General features: G+C 36.7%; 1 protein-coding gene across 1 annotated transcript; it reads left to right on the plus strand.

Annotated features, from left to right (window-relative positions):
- Positions 1-641: 641 nt before the first annotated feature.
- LOC138340211 (uncharacterized) lies at positions 642-2,651 on the plus strand. The gene is made up of 4 exons (XM_069291909.1): positions 642-976; positions 1,149-1,357; positions 1,683-2,072; positions 2,191-2,651. The coding sequence occupies exons 1-4, from the start codon at positions 642-644 to the stop codon at positions 2,649-2,651; spliced, it is 1,395 nt and encodes a 464-aa protein (XP_069148010.1).
- Positions 2,652-18,968: the final 16,317 nt, after the last annotated feature.

Raw genomic sequence — 18,968 nt, forward strand, 5'->3', positions numbered from 1 at the left:
TAATGAAGAAAGATGGTTCCCTCAGAATGTGCATTGACTATAGATAGTTGAACAAGGTCACAATTAAGAATAAGCATCTCATCCCCAGGATTGATGACTTGTTTGACCAAGTTCAAGGTGCTAGTGAATTCTCAAATATAGACCTCCGATCAGGTTTTTATCAGCATAGATTCAGAGATAGTGACATTCCAAATATAACCTTCAGAACTCGGTATGTTCACTATGAATTTGTAGTTTTGTTGTTTGTACTAATCAATGCTCCAGCACCTTTCATGGATATGATGAACAGAGTATTCAAATAGTACTTGGACTTTTTCGTTATCTTCTTCTTTGGTGATATCCTCATTTACTCTAAGAATGAGGAAGAACATGCGAGTCATTAGAGAATCATTTTACAGACTCTCAAAGATCGCCAGTTATTCGCTTAGTTTAGCAAATGTGAGTTCTGGTTGCAATCCGTTGCTTTCCTTGGTCATGTTGTATCTAGCAAAGGGATCCGAGTGGATTCATAGAAGATAGAAGTAGTGAAACAAGGAACCAGACGTAACTCTGCTGCAGATATCAGAAGTTTCTTAGATCTAGTGGGTTATTATAGAAGTTTCATGGAAGGATTCTTCTCCATAGCATCACCATTGACTACGATGACTAAGAAGATGGTCAAGTATCACCGGTCAGATGATTGTGAGAAAAGCTTTGCAGAATTGAAAACAAGATTGAATACAAATCATGTCTTGACTCTACTAGAGGGTTCAGATGGTTATGTGATATATTGTGATGCATCTAGAGTTGGACTAAGTTGTGTGTTGATGCAGCGAGATAAGGTTATAGTGTATGCTTCTAGACAGCTTAAGATGCATGACAAGAATTATCCAACTCATGAACTCGAGCTTGCAATATTATTGTTTACACTCAATATATGGAGACACTACTTGTATAGTTTTCATGTAGATGAGTTCACTGACCATAAGAGCCTACAGTATGTTTCACCCAGAAAGATTTGAACCTTCGCCAGAAGATATGGCTTTAGTTCCTTAAGGATTATGATATGAGTGTGCATTATCATCCTGGTAAGGTGAATGTAGTAGCAGATGCTCTTGGTAGATTATCTATGGAGCTAGTAAATGATGTTCACACACTTGCTAATTTAGGAGTTCTCCTTATGAGCATATTACATTTTGTGTAACAGTTCAGAATGGGGAAAAATCTTCTTTGGTAGTGGAAGCTAAGGAAAAGCAAGATTGTTATCCAATTATGCTTGAACTTAAGAATGCAATCCACAATCATAGAGTGGAGGTTTTCTCCCAAGGGAGAGATGGTGTGCTTTGCTACAAGGGTAGATTGTGTTTTCCTGATGCAGGCAACTTGAGAAAGCATATCCTTGAGGAAGCCTATAACTCCTGATATTATACTAACCCAGGTTGCCACTAACATGTCCCATAATCTGTGGGAAATCTATTATTGGTGGAATGGAATGAAGAGGGATATAGCAGACTTTGTGAGTAAGTACCCCAATTGCCAGCATGCCTAGGTAGAACATCAGAAATCAAGCGGTATGACTCAAGATATAGATATTTCTACTTTGAAGTGGGAAGTGATTAATATGGACAGGGCTACGTGCTAGCAGAAAGCATAACTTAATTTGGGCGATAGTTAATAGAATGACTATGTCTTCTCGCTTTTAGCGGCCAAGACTACAGATTCGGCAGAGGACTATGCCAAGCTTTACATGAATGAAAATTTGAGGTTGCATGGGGTTCCTTTGTCTATCATCCCAGATATAGGTCCTCAGTTTACCTCTCATTTCATGAAGTCATTTCAGAAAGATCTTGATACTCAAGTTAACCTTAGTACAACATTTGATCCAAAGACGGATGGGCAGGCAGAGTGTACCATTAATACCTTAGAAGATATGTTGAGAGCTTTTGTGATCGAATTCAAGGGTAGTTCGAATGATCACCTTCCTCTTATTGAGTTAGCCTACAACAATAACTACCATTCCATCATTCACATGGCCCCTTATAAGGCTTTGTATGGGCATAGATGTAGATCTCACGTTGGTTGGATTGAAGTAGGTAAAGCATCTTTAATAGGTCTAGATTAAATCCATCCTTTATTTTATGGATAAATTGCAACTCATTAGAGATAGACCTAGGACATACCAAAGTCGTCAGAAATCTTACGCAAATGTAGGGAGAAATGAACTAGAGTTCCAAGTTGATGATTGGGTTTTTTTGAAAGTGTCACCTACGAAAGGAGTGATGAAATTTAGTAAGAAAAGGAAACCCAGTCCTAGATATGTAGGCCCTTACAAGATCTTGAAAAGGGTTGGCAAGGTGGCATATGAGTTAGAGTTATTATTAGAATTTGCAGCAGTGCATCCGGTCTTCTACATCTCACTCTTGAAGAAGTGTGTGGGTGATCAAGCCTCTGTAGTGCCGTTAGACATAATGGAGGTGAAAGATAGTCTTTCTAACGAGGATTTACCAGTTGAGATTCTTGACTTTCATGTTATAAAGTTGAGAAACAAAGAAGTCGCTTCAGTCAAGGTTTTATGGAGGAGTCAGTCCAAAGAGGGATCCACTTGGGTAGCAGAAGCAACCATGAAAGACAACTATCCTCACCTCTTTCTTTCCGATTCCGCTCCAGCTTAAAGTAATAGTTACTCTTCCACTTTTCGGTCATTCATGCTTGAATTCCATCTTAGAATCATGTTTCCTCAGTTTGTACTTGCATTTTCAGTGTATTTGCATGTTCACAGAAGTCAATTAAGTAAGAAAGTAAGTTCTCAATGTTTAGTAGTAAGGTTGTAGCTCTCTCCCTCTATTCCATCTAGTTTAGTCTTCATTCGACGACAAATGTTCCCAAGGGGGAGATAATGTAACACCCCGTGTACAAAACAAACTAAAAACTAGTTTTTCAAAAAATCTAGAGATGCAACAAATAGTGGCCCTCGACGGACCGTATCCAAAACAACGCTATCCTACACATTCGTCGATGGAGTCAGAAACCCCCACAATCTCAACCCAGGAAAAGTTGACTAAGTGTCGCGCGACGGATAGATTGACGTTTCGTAGGTTAGACTACGGTCCGCAGTCTGTATCCGTCGATCAACATACCTCTCACCCACTCTCTAATAAGAACCATGATTGGCAAGCACGGTTTGTAGATGGACCTACGGTCCTACTGTAGGTAAGAAATAACAGACAATTAGGGTGTAAATACAGTTGGGTCAAATTCACATTGTCATAACTCTTATAACAAGATGAATTAGGTGTCCCATGACCTACCAAAAGATAGATAATTAAATTACCTTTCCATATCCACTAGCCATGCTAAAATCAGATCTCCGACTATAAAGTTATGCCCGTTTTAGTAAAGGCCTGACGAACAGGCCCAACCTACAGACCAAACGATGGACCGTCAATGGAACAATGGACCGTCTGTCTAGGTCGTCATTTGGTCCGACAGCAATCAACCCAGGGGTATTTTGGGTTTTTTCCACTTTGTTTAAACCCTAAGATACATCATTTTGACCCTAAATCATCATTTTTTTCGTCAATTTAATCCTAGAAACCTAAGTAAAACTTACTTAAGTCAAATGATTAAATCAAAACATAGAAAATTAGAAGCAAGAAAGGAGAAAAAGGTCCAGATCCCTAGTTCAAGAACGCAGCAAGTTTCCAACAGTTCCAGCCTCAAAATTTGAATTATTCTCCATCAATTTTGTCACCAAGTATGTGGGATTTAACTAGTGGGTTCCTTTCACCCATTAGGTCCTATTTTCTGTCAGCTCTTGATTCTCTTCTCATAATTAATCCTAGAGTTTCTAGAACACTGATAGAACTTCATTAATTTATTGAATATATGTCCCAAATCAGATTGTAAAGTTATTATTCAGATTATCGCATGAATTCCAGAACCCTAGCTTTGTATTTCTTTAGTTCATGAATTACATGCTTGGTCAGACATTTTAGCTATTAAGTTATACATGCCTCAATTTTAAATACAATATTATCATATTAAATGTTGCATTCGCAGTTTGCATGTTTAGTTTGAGCTATCCAATTATTACAGAAATTCCGACATAATCAGTTGACTACATAAATCAATGAAAGTAGAAAAATACCGACTTTGAATAGGTTTCAGCGTACCTAATTAGTCCTAGAACTACTATCCAAGTAGGTTGTATGTCTCCTCTGTGGGAAATTAGTTTAGTGATCTATCATGCCTTTATACCTCTAGGAGGGTATATTGGGTCCTCTTGATGGGGTGTATACATTGGACTTCATATTTAGCTCATGTTATTTTATTATCGATTATTAGTAGCTCCCGCATTTCAGTCAAACTCTCTTGCATCAACCATTTGTTAGTATACTCAGTATCCTGTTTCAGCTTGTTATAAATTGGTCATTGCATTCAGTTAGCTCAGAATTCTCTATATCATATTCAAGTTATTATACTTGCTTTTTTGCTTGATCAGTTATGTTATTTTAAGCTTTATTCTATCCTACATGCTCAATACCTTTCAAGTACTGGCGTATACGTGCCTACATCTTCTCGTGATTTAGGTTCAGGTTCTCAACATCCAAATCATGCATAGATCGATTTTCGATCTTCCGTTCAGCATATTCAGTGGTGAGTCCTCAATCTCGGAGGACAATAGTCATGAGTTTCTTTTTAGTATTTAGTCTTTTAGTTTCTATTTTTGCTAGACTTAGTTAGGGCTTGTCCCAGTATTTCTAGTCCAGTTTAGAGGCTACTCTCAAACATTGTTAGTTTCGGCTTAGTATTGAGTTAATAACTTCTTTGTATTAAAATCATTGATTTCATTTATCTCAGTTATAGAATATGGGTATTCCCCATCTTTTTAGTCTAAACTAATGATCTACTTTCCGCAATAGTTTATATTCTTTAGTATGCAAAGTAGGGTTAGCTTGGAATCATTTGTGTTCCTAGGTTCCGTGTCCATGTCTCGAGGGTAGCTCGGGGCGTGACACGAACCCACCAACAAAAAAGCTCATTATGCTTCTCATATCCTTAACCATCTTCGTAGCATCGCGAGACGGTTAGGTAAACTTTAACCCATACTCATGAACACTCAAGGAATCATGTTTCAAATAAATAAAGTCACGTACCTTTGCTTTCTTCAGTTCTTGGGGAAAGAAACATCCCAAGAGAGATTCTTCAAAGCATGCCTAACTCGTATACGGTGCATCCTCACCTCTGCCCTCCTTCCACTGATCGAACCAAGTCCTAGGACCATTCTTTAGTTGGTATGCTGCCAGTTTGACTCCATCAACACCAATAACATGAATCACATCAACTACTTTCTTCAACTCTTCCACAAAGTTTTCCAAATCCTCTGTGGTTCTTGAACCAGTGAAGCTTTGGGGATTCATCCTTAAGAATTCACGAATCCTCGAAGTATCAACCTTTTCTTGTCGAGCTCCTCTTTGTTCCCCAACTTGGTTGGTCACATTTTTACTCAGCATCTGGATAGCCTCACAGAACTCAAAATTGGTATTTTCCCATAAGGTGACATTTCAAGTTCATTGAGTACCTCTATCTCCTCTACATTTCCTATAGTTGGATGACCTCTGAATGCTCTTCGTGGAGGCATAATAATCTGAAACATTTGCAAGCATGAATTAGAGGGAAACATTTTAGAGATGAACTCTATTTTACGAAGTGAATATGAAAGAAATCAGAAATTCATAAATGTTGTAACATCCTAATCATAGATATAGCACGCTTCACACCGATGAATAAGACTATACAAGCAAGACTTGATAGACTCCCCAGGACTCTTGAACCTTGTTCTCTGATATAAATTTTGTCACGCTCGGAACCTACACCCTGGATGTGGCTGTCACCTAACAATCATTGGTGGCCTTGAGCGAACCTGTGTCCTGGATTAATTAACTCAGCGAAAAACTTAACTCAAATATAAAGGTGGGACATTTTCATGAATATGTGTATATCTGTACATAATGAGAGACCCAAAATTGACAGTTTGACTACCTGTTTGTCTATGAAGCCTCTACTACTATTAACATAGAATGTTTGGACAAACCCCACAATATTCTATAAAGGAAATACAGAAAGCAATTAAAGAGTCCTCTGGAATGAAACGAGGCTCACCAACTGACTATGAATACTCAAGTTGGATCAACAAGGTGCTGGATGTTTATCCTGGTTACCTGTGTCTGCATCATAAGATGATGTTAGTCAACTAGCATCAGTACATTGAATGTACGAGTATGCAATTTGAAATGCTAAACAACCATTATTAATCTTGAAAGAATTAAAAATGAACTTACCTTGGCTCTTCTCAACTCAAGAAGTAATAACTTGATATTAAGCACTAAAGGCACATGCAATACATATGAAGCTTATAAAACAGTGTAATCACTTAGTTTATTAGAGATAATGCAATAATAAACACATCTTTACTAAGCGATGGTACAATGTCTTATCTCACATTGCAAGAGGACCGTTCTATACCTTGTCGTCGGTATAAAACCTGAACTACTAAGTGGATCTACTAGTCTATGCTAAAAGGAACTAAGTAATCATCTAAAAAGTATGATCCTTTATATGTACATTCTGGCTACATGGTTTATGCAGACTTGAGTTGATATTAACTCGCGTCCCCATATGGGTGCTCGATACTACTCCCAAGTTAGCTCATATGTTTTTTTAAAATGATTATTTCTCTTGTTTGAGGTTATTGCTCAAACAAAGCTTTAGAAGATCTCTTGGAAATCATAGTTCCCCTTTTCTAAAACTAGCCAAAGGTTGTGTAGAAGTCTGGCTTCCTTACTCTTTATAAATGTGAAAACATTTGTAACTATTTGTCACATCCGGGTTTACCCCCTAAAAGTAACCGACACCGTAGTCTTTTTCAAGGCCTAAGACTTGCCTCTTAGTCTAAAAAAATATAGCTCCATGAGCAAAAGCTCCTGTCATGATGAATCCTGCGATATATTGGTGATGGGTATATAATGCAGCTTGAGTAGTAAAGTCTTGTGCTATGAATGCATTAGCTGGTAAAGAGTACATGTGTTGAGCTACCAAAGAAGTAATAACCCCTAAAGAAGCTAGAGCAAGGCCTAATTGAAAATGAAGCTAATTGTTGATTGTGTCATAATGACCCTTATGTCAACGCCCCAATCGTCCTACCGGAGGAATATGTGAATATAAAAGATCTTTCATACTGTGCCCAATCATTTCATTCATAGGTTCAAAAATACAAAAAAACATAAAACTTTCATTCTAACTACTTGGAGGTTTACATAGACCTCTACATACACATAATATATAGTCATATCGAGTATACATAGACCCTTCGTATAGGAAGGTTACATAGCCTTGTACTTTTATTGCACATATATATAAAAAAACATAAAAATAGTCTCAACGATTGTCTCATCTCATACCATCTAAACGATTAGCACAATATGTGCATAATCCTTACATCTATCAAACAAGACCACATATAGGTCATACAAAAGTATAGTACTTAATTGAAAAGGAAAATGAAAGAGTTATTAAGCTCATAACAAGTCCGTAAGCTAGATTATGGCATTGACCTCAGAAGTTGAGTACCTACCCTACTTGGATGAAATGAAGAATCCAAGACTTCAACAATGTTGCCTTCCAAACTCTTTTTCGACCGGAACCTAAATTTTTGGGAATAGGGGAAAAAAATGGGGTTAGTACTCCACATGTACTAAGTATGAGACGTTATGCACATATACAAAAAAAACATGCTAAAAAGGACTTTTGTCAAAACAAGTCATTTTACCCCTTTAGGGACTAGTGCAAAGCCAAGGAAATCATATCAACCAAGCAAACATGCTTACTATCTCAACAAGTCATAGTTATCCCAACATACTTGAAACTATGATTTACTACAACCCTACAATCGAGGAATAATATCACAAGAATGAATAAGAGTTAATCGCATAATAATAAGAAAAACAACTACTCATAAGTCCTTATCAAGTCAACAAGTGCAATGACCAAGCAAACCCACATAACCATACTCAATCAAGTATCCTCAACAAGAAAATATGACCAATTCCCAACTTTACATAACATAACATTTAAGTATACATTTCATCATATGTTAACTTATAACCCAAGGCATATTCATAAATGAACAAATCAACATATAGTATCAACAATGTTCCATAGTCTTCATATATACATCATATATCATCATATCATAAACATATATAAGAACCTCCTCTAAGATTTCCCTCAAGGCTAACTAGTGCAGTGATTAGGTAAAGTCCTATTCCACTACCTAGACTAAGCTAGACCCTTTAGGTTATCCAAGTTAGAGTTCAAGTCCTTTAATTCATTTTACATTTTGTGAACATCTTGACTAACAGACATAGACCACAAAAGCTAGTGTGGAATCCGGTGTCATAAAACCCAACACCGAAAGAAGGTGGACTAATTGACAAGAGAGTAACAAAATATGAAATATAGCAACTACGTGGATCCACTAGCTAGTATTCCTATGGGGGCAACATAGTTCAAGAACTAGGATATAAAGTTAGGGCCCTCTTTATGCACAATGTATTATAGTCTCCAATCTCAAGAGTAATGTAGTGTTCCTACCTTCCCTATATGGGAAGGGAGAAACCTCAATCTAATTCACTCGGTGCTAAGAAAAGTCCCTTTTTTAAAAAATGTCTTTAAGACTTTAATTATAAATCATAGCTTAGTTTAGGTATCCCTTGTATAATCATCATCATCAATAGCTCAATAAAAATTGTATGAGTATAAGTCTTTTCATCACAATTCATATAAGTGAGGTTAACACATTAGCATTTCATAGCACATCAAGGCACATTGATAGTTTTCACCATCCATATATCACATACACCTTAATCAACCTCACAACATAGTCAAGACATTTCAATTCAACATCATACCACCCTACAATCCTAGTATATGGCATACCCCAATGTAACCTCATGATTTAACAACAATTAATCACAATTGGAATTAAAGATAGAGATTCTAAGACTTACCAAGTCTTCCTCATAGTCTATCATCAAGGTCTTACCATAAACTGATAAATCAGCCCAATTGGGGAGTAACATCATCACACAATGATAACCAACAAGATAACAAGGCCAATTGCATCTCTATAACCCAATTCAATACTAGATCTCAACTTAAGACAAGATATATAGGCTAATTTCACATTACAATTCATAACCTAAATCACATCTCAAGTACTAGAATGATAGGCCTAAAATTCATCTTAATTAAATCATAATAACACCATAGATAGTAATCTAATAAATAACCAAGTCAATTGAATGATCACTATGCAATATAGGTCAAGATCACAACCTAGGGTTAGGAATCGAGGAACATGTACTTCAATTTAGACCAAACCATCAATAATTACCATAAACAACTTAAATGACATGCTAATCTATTCAATATGACCTAAAGAAATCATCAACAACTCAATTTATAACTTCAATTTTTGTAATTGGATGAAACACATAAAAAAGCTCAACTTTTGAAATCCATTTTGAAGGAATCCTTTAAGGAAATAGTCTCAAAGGTGAATTAGATCTCATACCTTAATGTTTGATAACAATTTGATGGTGAATGCTTCCCAATCCAGACCCCGGACCCTAATTCTTGCTATTTTTTAATGGTGAGTTCAAGTAGAGAAATAAATAAGAGAGTTTATTTGTGAGATGTGTTTAGATTAATGAGGGTTGGAGGTATTTATATTGGGAATTAATCAACTTAATAAGACTCCCTTAATCCACTAATTAATCACCTAACCCCCTATATAATTAAATGACACTAACTTAAATTGTGTAGGAAATTTGAACCTCATTGATGAGACCCCGAACAATGGGCCGTCTGTGAGTCGACGGTCCCTCACCCCTCAGTCCTGCACTCTGTCGATTAGTTCAAATACTGTGCAGGAGGAAGCTTTCCTCAACTTGTCTAATTATGGTACGATCGTGGCATCGACACCCTGTCAGTATCCTAAGAGTTAGTCAAATAGGCTAACACACAATAACACCCTTTTGAACCAACTTCCCAAACGTCATGGACGTTCTTGGACATTTTGGTACTTAAACTTCCTAAATGACCTATATTCACTAAAATGGACTTAAAAACAGTACCTAATCCTTATGACACTTATTTTAGGCTTTACGACACGTCTTGGATTTTCAAGGTGCTACATTATCCCTTCCTTAGGAATGTTCGTCCCCAAATGACACTAAAACTCTTTTCAAGGAAGGAATAAACTCAAGACTAGAAGCCCAACCAATAAATAATATCAAAACAAAATAAACCATATCATTTCAAAAAGGAAATTTCAAAACTCACATTACTACACATACGGCTCAAATCACTTCATTATGAGACATTTCCTTCTCAAAACACATATGAGCTCAACATACATTGCATGAGTGAATTAGCACAAAGTTCAACTTAACAACGTGCTACATATCATTTTATAAAGACTCACCATATAATAATACACAACATAACTCAAAACAAGAAAAAAGGAAAATTTCAAGTCTAAAACACCAATTTCACTGTAACATCACTGTAAAGTTTTCAAAAATACATAATTTGCAAAACTTCACCCAAAAATAAAGAAAACCTAAATTCTAATCATATTTATATTATTAAAAAGAATGACTAACCTTAATTCTAAAAAAATGAGGGTAATGGGACTTCATGAGGGCCTCGACATCCCATGTTGCACTCTCTACTAGATAATTCTTCCATAACACCTTTACGGAAACCACTTCTTTATTCCTTAACTTCTTGACTTGCCTATTAATAATTTTAATAGGGACTTACTCATAAGAGATGTTATCTTTGACACCAAAGACCCTGAATAGATGGACTCGGAATCACCGATAGACTTCTTCAACATAGAAACATGAAAAACCGGATGAGCCAAAGCAAATTCACTAGGAAGTTTCAATTCATAGGAAACTTACCAACCCTTTGATAGATTCCATAGGGACTCACATAACAAGGACTCAATTTCCCTTTCTTTCAAAATCTAACCACCCCTATCATTGGTGAAATTTTCTAATACACCTTATCACCTTCTTCAAACTCAAAATCCCTTCTCTTATGATCGGCATAAGACATTTGCCAACTATAGGCCATTTGCGACCAGTACTTTATGATATGAAACTTTTCCAAAATCCTATAAATCAAGTCGGGACCAAGAATCGATGACTCACCCACTTGAAACCATCCAATAGGAGACCTACACCTCCTACCATACAAGTCTTCATAGGGAGCCATGGAAATGGATGAAAGAAAACTATTACTATAGGCAAACTCCACCAAAGGTAAATGTTTATCCTAATTCCCTTTATAATCAATAATGCACGCCCTAAGCATATCTTCAAGGGTTTGTATAGTACACTCTGCTTGACCATCCGTTTGGGGATGAAAGAGGTGCTCAACTTCACCGTAGTATCCAACCCTTTTTGGAATGACCTCCAAAATTTAGATATGAATTGTGCTCCCTGATCCAATATGATGGATAATAGAATTCCATGGTGGCACACAATATCATCTAGGAAAATTCCTTCATAAACCTCCGCCAAATATGTAGACTTTATGAGATTTAAGCAAGCGGACTTATTCAATCGATCCACAACCACCCATATGGAATCATGTGACTTTTTAGTCCGAGGTAAACCTACTACAAAGTCCATGTTGATGTCTTCCAACTAACAAGTAGGAATTTGGATCTCTTGTACTAAGCCACCCGGCTTTTGATGTTCGACCTTTACTTGTTGGAAATTCGGACACTTAACGACAAACTTTGCTATGTTACTTTTTAGAACTTCCCACCAATATATCTCCCTTAGGTCATGGTACATTTTTGTCGAACCCGTGTAAATTGAAAAGCAGGACGCATGTGCTTCTTCCAGGATCCGATCCCTCAACCCATCTACATCGGAAACACACAATCTCCCTTGGTACCTTAGCACATGATCCCTCACCAAGGAGAATGATTCATTCAACTTGCTGAGAACTGATTCATTCAACTTGCTGAGAACTGATTCTTTCAACTCCATTAGGCTATATCAAGGTGTTGTTTGGACTTCAGCTCAACCACTAGAGATGACTTGGAGTTATGATGAAATATGGCACCCTAATTCGGAGAACTTTCCAACCTCACCCCTAACCTAGCCAACCTATGTACTTCCCTTGCTAGGTCTTTCTTAGCTTTGTCAAGATGGATTAGACTACCCATAGTCATACAACTTAGGGCATCCACAACTATATTAGCCTTATCGGGGTGATAAAGGACACTCATATCATAATCTTTCAACAACTCTAGCAACCTTTTTTGTCAGAGATTCAACTCCTTTTGGGTAAACACATATTGGAGACTCTTATGATTGGTAAGACATCAACATGAACCCCATAAAAGTAATGCCTCCAAATTTTCAAAGCAAACACTACGGCCGCTAATTCAAGGTCAGGAGTGGGATAGTTTCTCTCATGTACCTTAAGTTGCCTAGAGACATAGGCTATCACCTTCTCGTGTTGCATAAATAGACACCCCAAACCCACTCGGGATGCATGAGAATATACTACAAAACCCTTTTTACCCTCCAGTAAAGTCAACATTGAAGCGGAAGTGAGTCTATCTTTCAACAATTGGAAACTTTTCTCACATGCCTCAGAACACTCAAACTTCTTACTCTTTTGGGTCATAGTTTTCACGACTGGAGTCTCCATGGATGAGACTTGCTTCATTAACCTCTCAGAGGTCACAGACAAGCCTACATACGTCATCGTTACTTCATCTAGGTTATTTTTAGCGGAAAATTTGAACTTTTTGTTACTTAACATTCATATAAGACTAACTACTTAAACTCATAAACGTTCACAATCAACCATCTAATATTAAGATCATCAAATACAAGAATTAGTTCAAAAACTACATTAAGTGTATACTTGCCAAAATGGCACCAATACGATGTCTGAAATAAAATGGGAAAGAAACGCTAGTGGAACATACTCCACTAACTCAAACCTATATCTAAGCTAGAATATAATGGGAAAGCGTCCTCGAAAGCATTAGGGCCTACCAAGTCCGGATGAATGTTGCACGTCTGGATAGTTGCAACATTGGATCATAAGCTCTAGCGTCCTCGTGTGCTTGCACCTAAAAGTATAGAGTTGAATGGAATCAGTACACACGTGTACTAAGTATGGGTACACATAACCACACAACAAGGACATGCATGATTAAGAAGAGATCTCTCCTAAAGATATGAATTATGGAAAGTCAAGTTAGTGGACTTGCCAAAATCAGATTATGAAAGTCATGCTATAAGAGTAACATGCATCATCATACTTATCATTTTGCAAACAGCACATAAGATATTGCACATATCATATCACATAGTTCATATCATTCTTTCATATGCCATGACACCTTGGAATCATGGACTTGATATCAGGACTTCCCAAAATGAGGGCTCAAGATATGGGACCTCAACTAGGGACCCTTCTTTAGCAAACACAGAGTTTGTTTCATTTATTCATACGTACTTCATTTTCATTATTTCATATACTAGTGCAAACACAAGTCATACCAAGTATGTAGTTTAAGACTCTCATCGGGTTTGCTGTTGAATGACCAAGAATAACCTAGTGTCATTACTTAAGTCTAGCTCACCTCTTGATTATCCCATCCTAACACCTTTGGTATCGTTCATTTCATTATGTGTATTCGTTGAGGATGGCCTCATTCTTTCTTTGGGAACTTTAACATTAACCGGCATAAATTATGTGAAAATCATGAAATGCAATGTCTACCCTACACCGAAAAGAGGTGGAATCACCGTCCAGAGTGACCCAAACATGCTAGCGTATATAGGGAGTTGAACCCTGCTAGATCCCTTTATTGGAAATATAGGTTCAAAGACTAGTAGATATAAGGAGACCCATACCCGGCATGCCGGACAGTCTCATATCATGAGATTTACGTGAACCTCCTCCCTTCTCTAAGTAAGGCACCACCACTCATAGCTAGCCTATCGGTACTTAGTATAAAGTTCCATTACATTCAACTCATACATCATGGAAGTTGGCTTCTAGTATGAGAACGTCATAGCTCATTCGATGATTTCTCATCTCATCATTAGTATTAAGTATGCATTAACTTCAATACTTTTATTAGAGTGTTCATAGAGACTGTTCTCTTCATTAATTTTACACTCTCATAGGTAAGTACATCTTGGTAACAATAACTTAGGCTCATTTGAGATTTCTTTCACCTTTTGCATTAGCCCCTTATCATGTTGTCACCACATTCTTTAACTTTAGCACATTTACTCTTCATAATTACTCACCACTTTACGTAAATGTTCATTTCATTGTATGCCAATGCACTGGGCCTTTAGTATGTGTCACACACTTAATTAACCCCTTTGGAATTTCATTATCTCATCACATAACATATTAGGTTCACTTACTTTAAAATGTATTCTAGACTTATGTGTCCACACATACAAGCCATGAGGCTTCATTCATAGTTTATCTAACTGATTCATATTTACCCAAGATTATGTGGTACAAGAATTATGCATCTTGTAGGTATGACAAGATATTGATTTCGATCTTTAGAGGCAGAATTTATTAAATATTTGTGTACATATGACTTATGTGTGAATACAGAATTGAGCAAGGGAATCCGATTTCGGATCCCTTCAGTAACACTAAGATTATAGTAAACTTGATATTTGCATTTTTCAGATTTGGGGGACCCTAGTTCCATTCCCATCACTCCCATGATATTTTCGTTTCTTTTTCTCCTCTCTTTTTCGTTTAAGGCAAGAAAGTTGTGGGATCAATCCCCCACAAGCTCATTCTTTTCTTTTAATTGATGTCTTAACTTTCTCACCTATCTAAGAGGTTATGGGTTCAATCTCCACTCACCATATTTATTTTTCCTCCTTTATTTTTCCCTTAACTCTCTCATCTATTCAAAAGGTTGTGGGTTCAATCCCCACTCACTACATCTATTTTTCCTCCTTTATTTTTCTCCTAGCCCTGTCATCTATTCAAGAGGTTGTGGGTTTGAATCCCCACCGCCTCACCTTATTTTTATTTACATTTTCTCCTTAACTTATCATTCTGCCAAAAGGTTGTGGGTTCGAATCCCACATACATCATTTTTATTATTTCTTTATTTCATTCTACTCATCGCCCCTTCATCCGTCCAAGAGGTGTTGGGTTCGAATCTCGCATTCCTCACTTCATTTTTCTTTCATTTTCCCCCTAACTTTTCACTTAAACTTTACCCCATTTTGAATCCTCCTGATCACATTTTTTTTTACAGCTTTCTTGTAGTGAGTTCTTGGGTTCAGTCCCTACTGACCTCACATGTTTTTATTCATTTTAAAACTCTCCGAAACATCAAATATCTTTCCAAAACCAAATTTCAAGAATGCTGGAAATTTGATCTTGTTTTTCCAGTCCCTTTTTGCAGCATTTATACATTAGTTCTTAGGACATTTCATAGATCATTTAGTACATTTTTAGGTGCATTTTCATGGTTTCATTTGATCAAGAGTTGGCACTCAATTCAGCAACATTACACCACTTATGAACATCACGATTTACACATGCAATTGCACGTAAAATATAGGAAATCAAACATGCCATTTGATGCTCCAATCCATGACTACATATTTTTGGAAAAACATCTTTTGTTACTCACATAATTCCGAACATATATAAATTCACATAATTATCACGAAAACACGTTACACGCCTAATATCTACCAGCAGACATACCAACCTACAAGCATCAATAGGAGTTTGTGATAGGGACATGCAACGGGAAATAATCCTAATTTTTTGATTAGAATCGACTGAATCCTACGGGTCTCTTAAGAACGGGACTAAGAGTAAGAAAACTCATACCTGTTTTTAGATTTCAAAACCTTAAATGGGCTGAAAAATCCTCCACTAAACCAATGTCCACAAACAAATCTTCACACCTTACCCATCGAGAATTTCCTTTTTTGCTTTACGTTTTTGAACTAGCTTGTTGTTTTGTATTTTGTTTTTTAGCGTGTAATTTCTTCAAGTGTGAAGAACTTTTTTTACGTTTTTCATCCAGAGAGTATGTGGAGTCGTGAGAGAGTGTTTTGATGAGAGAGATATAGACATGAAAGAGAGAGAGATGTGAGGTAGTGTTCCCTTAGAATTTTAGGCAAGACTTAGTCAAATAAAATATATTAATTAATAAATAATAATTAAAAATAAAAATATGATTTTCCTTTTTTTTAAATCAGCCATTATTTATTAATTTATTAAATTAATTCACCAATTTAAATAATCGAATTCAATCGTTGCTCCTACCTAGGTTCGAAAACAATTATCCATCCCCTTAAGGCAATCACCATTGTGCTTTTTACCACACTTTCCACAATTTGGCTTCCCATTTGGTGAATTAGTACCTTTTCCCTTATTGAATTTAGGGTTGGACACCATATAAACACTAGCTTTTGGGAATTTGGAAGGGAATTGATTAGAAACCCGCTTCTTAAATCTAGGCTTGTCTTGTATTTCAAGCTTATTCTTTGAAAAACCTCCATCATATGAACTTGCTCTCTTAGCATCTCTACTCTTTCTCTTAGACCTTGCCTCCTCAACCCTTCTTGCATGCTCCATAAAACAACAAATGTTCATGTTGTCATGTAGCATGTCCGAATGGCACTCCTCTCGTAAGTCCTATGACACCCCTGTTACAAAATGACTCATTTGGTCTCTAGGATCGGAGACCAAGGAAGGAGCATATTTGGACAACTAAATGAATTCCAAAAAGAGTACTCATGGACACTCCTTCCTCCCTTGCAAAGATTGATGAACTCCACCACTTTTTCCTCCCTCATATCCGTAGGAAATAACCAATCTATAAAAGTCGCCTTATAGATCTCCCAAGTCACCGGACCACCCCTCAATGGCCTATTATTCCTCCATTGCACATACCATAATTGTGCCACGTCCTTGAGTTGATAAGTGGCCAACTCTGCCTTCTCACTTTTGGACAACCCCATATCCAAAAGTATTTTAGAGACTTCATCGATGAATTATTAGAGTTCTTCATCAACTATATACCCATAGAAAGTAGGGGGGTTCATTCGAGTGAAGTCCTTAAATGAGAAGATATAGTAGTGACTTGCTGATATGGACAGGGCATAACCTCTCGGTTTTGCTTGAAGCGTCTTAGCTTGGGCTTGAGTCATGGAAACTTGTGCATGAGTGGTGATATCTTGGGCCATTTGAAGAAGAGCGGTGCTTATATTCTTATCCGTCAAAGGACGAGGATTGGTCGGTGCTTTCTCCACATTAGCATCTTCTTCAAGTGGAGGAACTTGCTCACCACAGTGAGGAGTTCCCGCATTGGCAATTTTCTCTTCAACTCTTCAAGCCACATTCCTTAGAGTGTTCATGCTTCCTATAATCACAAAAATAGGATTAGATGCAAAACTACACCACAAGTTTACTCTATCAGCACGATATAAGAATTCTAAGAAAGAGAGTGATTCCTAAGTATCATATAGGTTCCCACTCATAAGTGTGGTGCGCTTAACAATTATGAATACAAACCTACATCTATGTGGTAGAGAGAGAGAGACATAACTCAATTATATTCAACCTCATGCTTTGATACCAAGTTCGTCACATCTGGGTTTACCCCCTAGACGTAACAGGGGTCGTCGTCCTTTTCAAGGACTAAGAATAGCCTCTTAGTCTTATGTTATTACCTTCATAGGTTGAAAAATGTGGAAAAATTTAAAGCATTCATCATAACTACTTGGAGGTTTACATAGACCTTACATACACATAATATATAGTCAAATCGAGTATACATAGACCCTTCGTATAGAAAGGTTACATAGCCTTCTACTTTTATTAAACATACAAATATATAAAATACAAAAATAGTCTCACGATTGTCTCATGTCATATCATCTAAACGAACATCACAATATGGGTATAGCCATTACATCAATTCAACAAGACCACATATAGGTCATACAAATGTATAGTACTCAATTGAAAAGGAAAGAAATGAAAGATTCATTAAGCTTATAACAAGTCTGTAAGCTAGATGATGTCATTTCCCTCAGAAGTTGAGGACCTACCCCACTGAAATGAAAGGAAGAATACAAGCGTTCAACAATGTCACCTTCCAAACTCTTTAACGATTGGAACCTAAAATGTTTGGAAAAAGGTGAAGAAAATGGGGTTAGTACTCCACATGTACTAAGTATGAGACCTTATTCAAATATACAAGAAAAACATGCTAAAAAGGGACTTTTGTAAAGACATGCCATTTTACCCCTTTATGAACCTAGTGCAAAGGCAAGCAGATCATATCAACTAACCAAAATGCTTACTATCTCAAAAAGTAATGCTTATCCCAATATACTTGAAACCATGATTTACTACAACCCTATCATCAAGGAATAATATCACAAGAATGAATAAGAGTTAATCACATAATAATAAGCAAAACAACTACTCATAAGTCCTTATCAAGTCAGCAAGTGCAATGACCAAGCAAAGCCCCATAACCTTACTCAATCAAGTATCCTCAACAAGAAAACATGACCAATGTCAAACTTTACATAACATAGCATTTAGGTTTACATTTCATCATAGATTTACATTATAACCCAAGGCATATTCATAAATGAACTAATCAACATTTAGTAACAACAATGTGCCATACTCATCAGATATACATCATATATCATCATAACATAAACATATATAAGAACCTCCTTCTAAGACTCCCCTCAAGGATTAATAGTGAAATTTTAGGTAGATTTCCATACCCCTACCTAGTCTAACCTAGACCCCTTAGGTTATCCAAGATAGAGTTCAAGTCCTTTAATTCG

Source organism: Solanum lycopersicum, chromosome 12 (assembly GCF_036512215.1).
Source record: "Solanum lycopersicum chromosome 12, SLM_r2.1".
Taxonomy (NCBI): Eukaryota; Viridiplantae; Streptophyta; class Magnoliopsida; order Solanales; family Solanaceae; genus Solanum; species Solanum lycopersicum.

What these genes read in the sequence shown, in the direction of transcription:
- LOC138340211 (XM_069291909.1), top strand. Translation starts at nt 642, where the DNA reads ATGACTAAGAAGATGGTCAAGTATCACCGGTCAGATGATTGTGAGAAA. An exon ending in ACTGACCATAAGAGCCTACA is followed by an intron (nt 977 to 1,148) that starts GTATGTTTCACC and finishes TTGCTAATTTAG; the next exon opens with GAGTTCTCCTTATGAGCATA. An exon ending in ATTGTGTTTTCCTGATGCAG is followed by an intron (nt 1,358 to 1,682) that starts GCAACTTGAGAA and finishes TCTCGCTTTTAG; the next exon opens with CGGCCAAGACTACAGATTCG.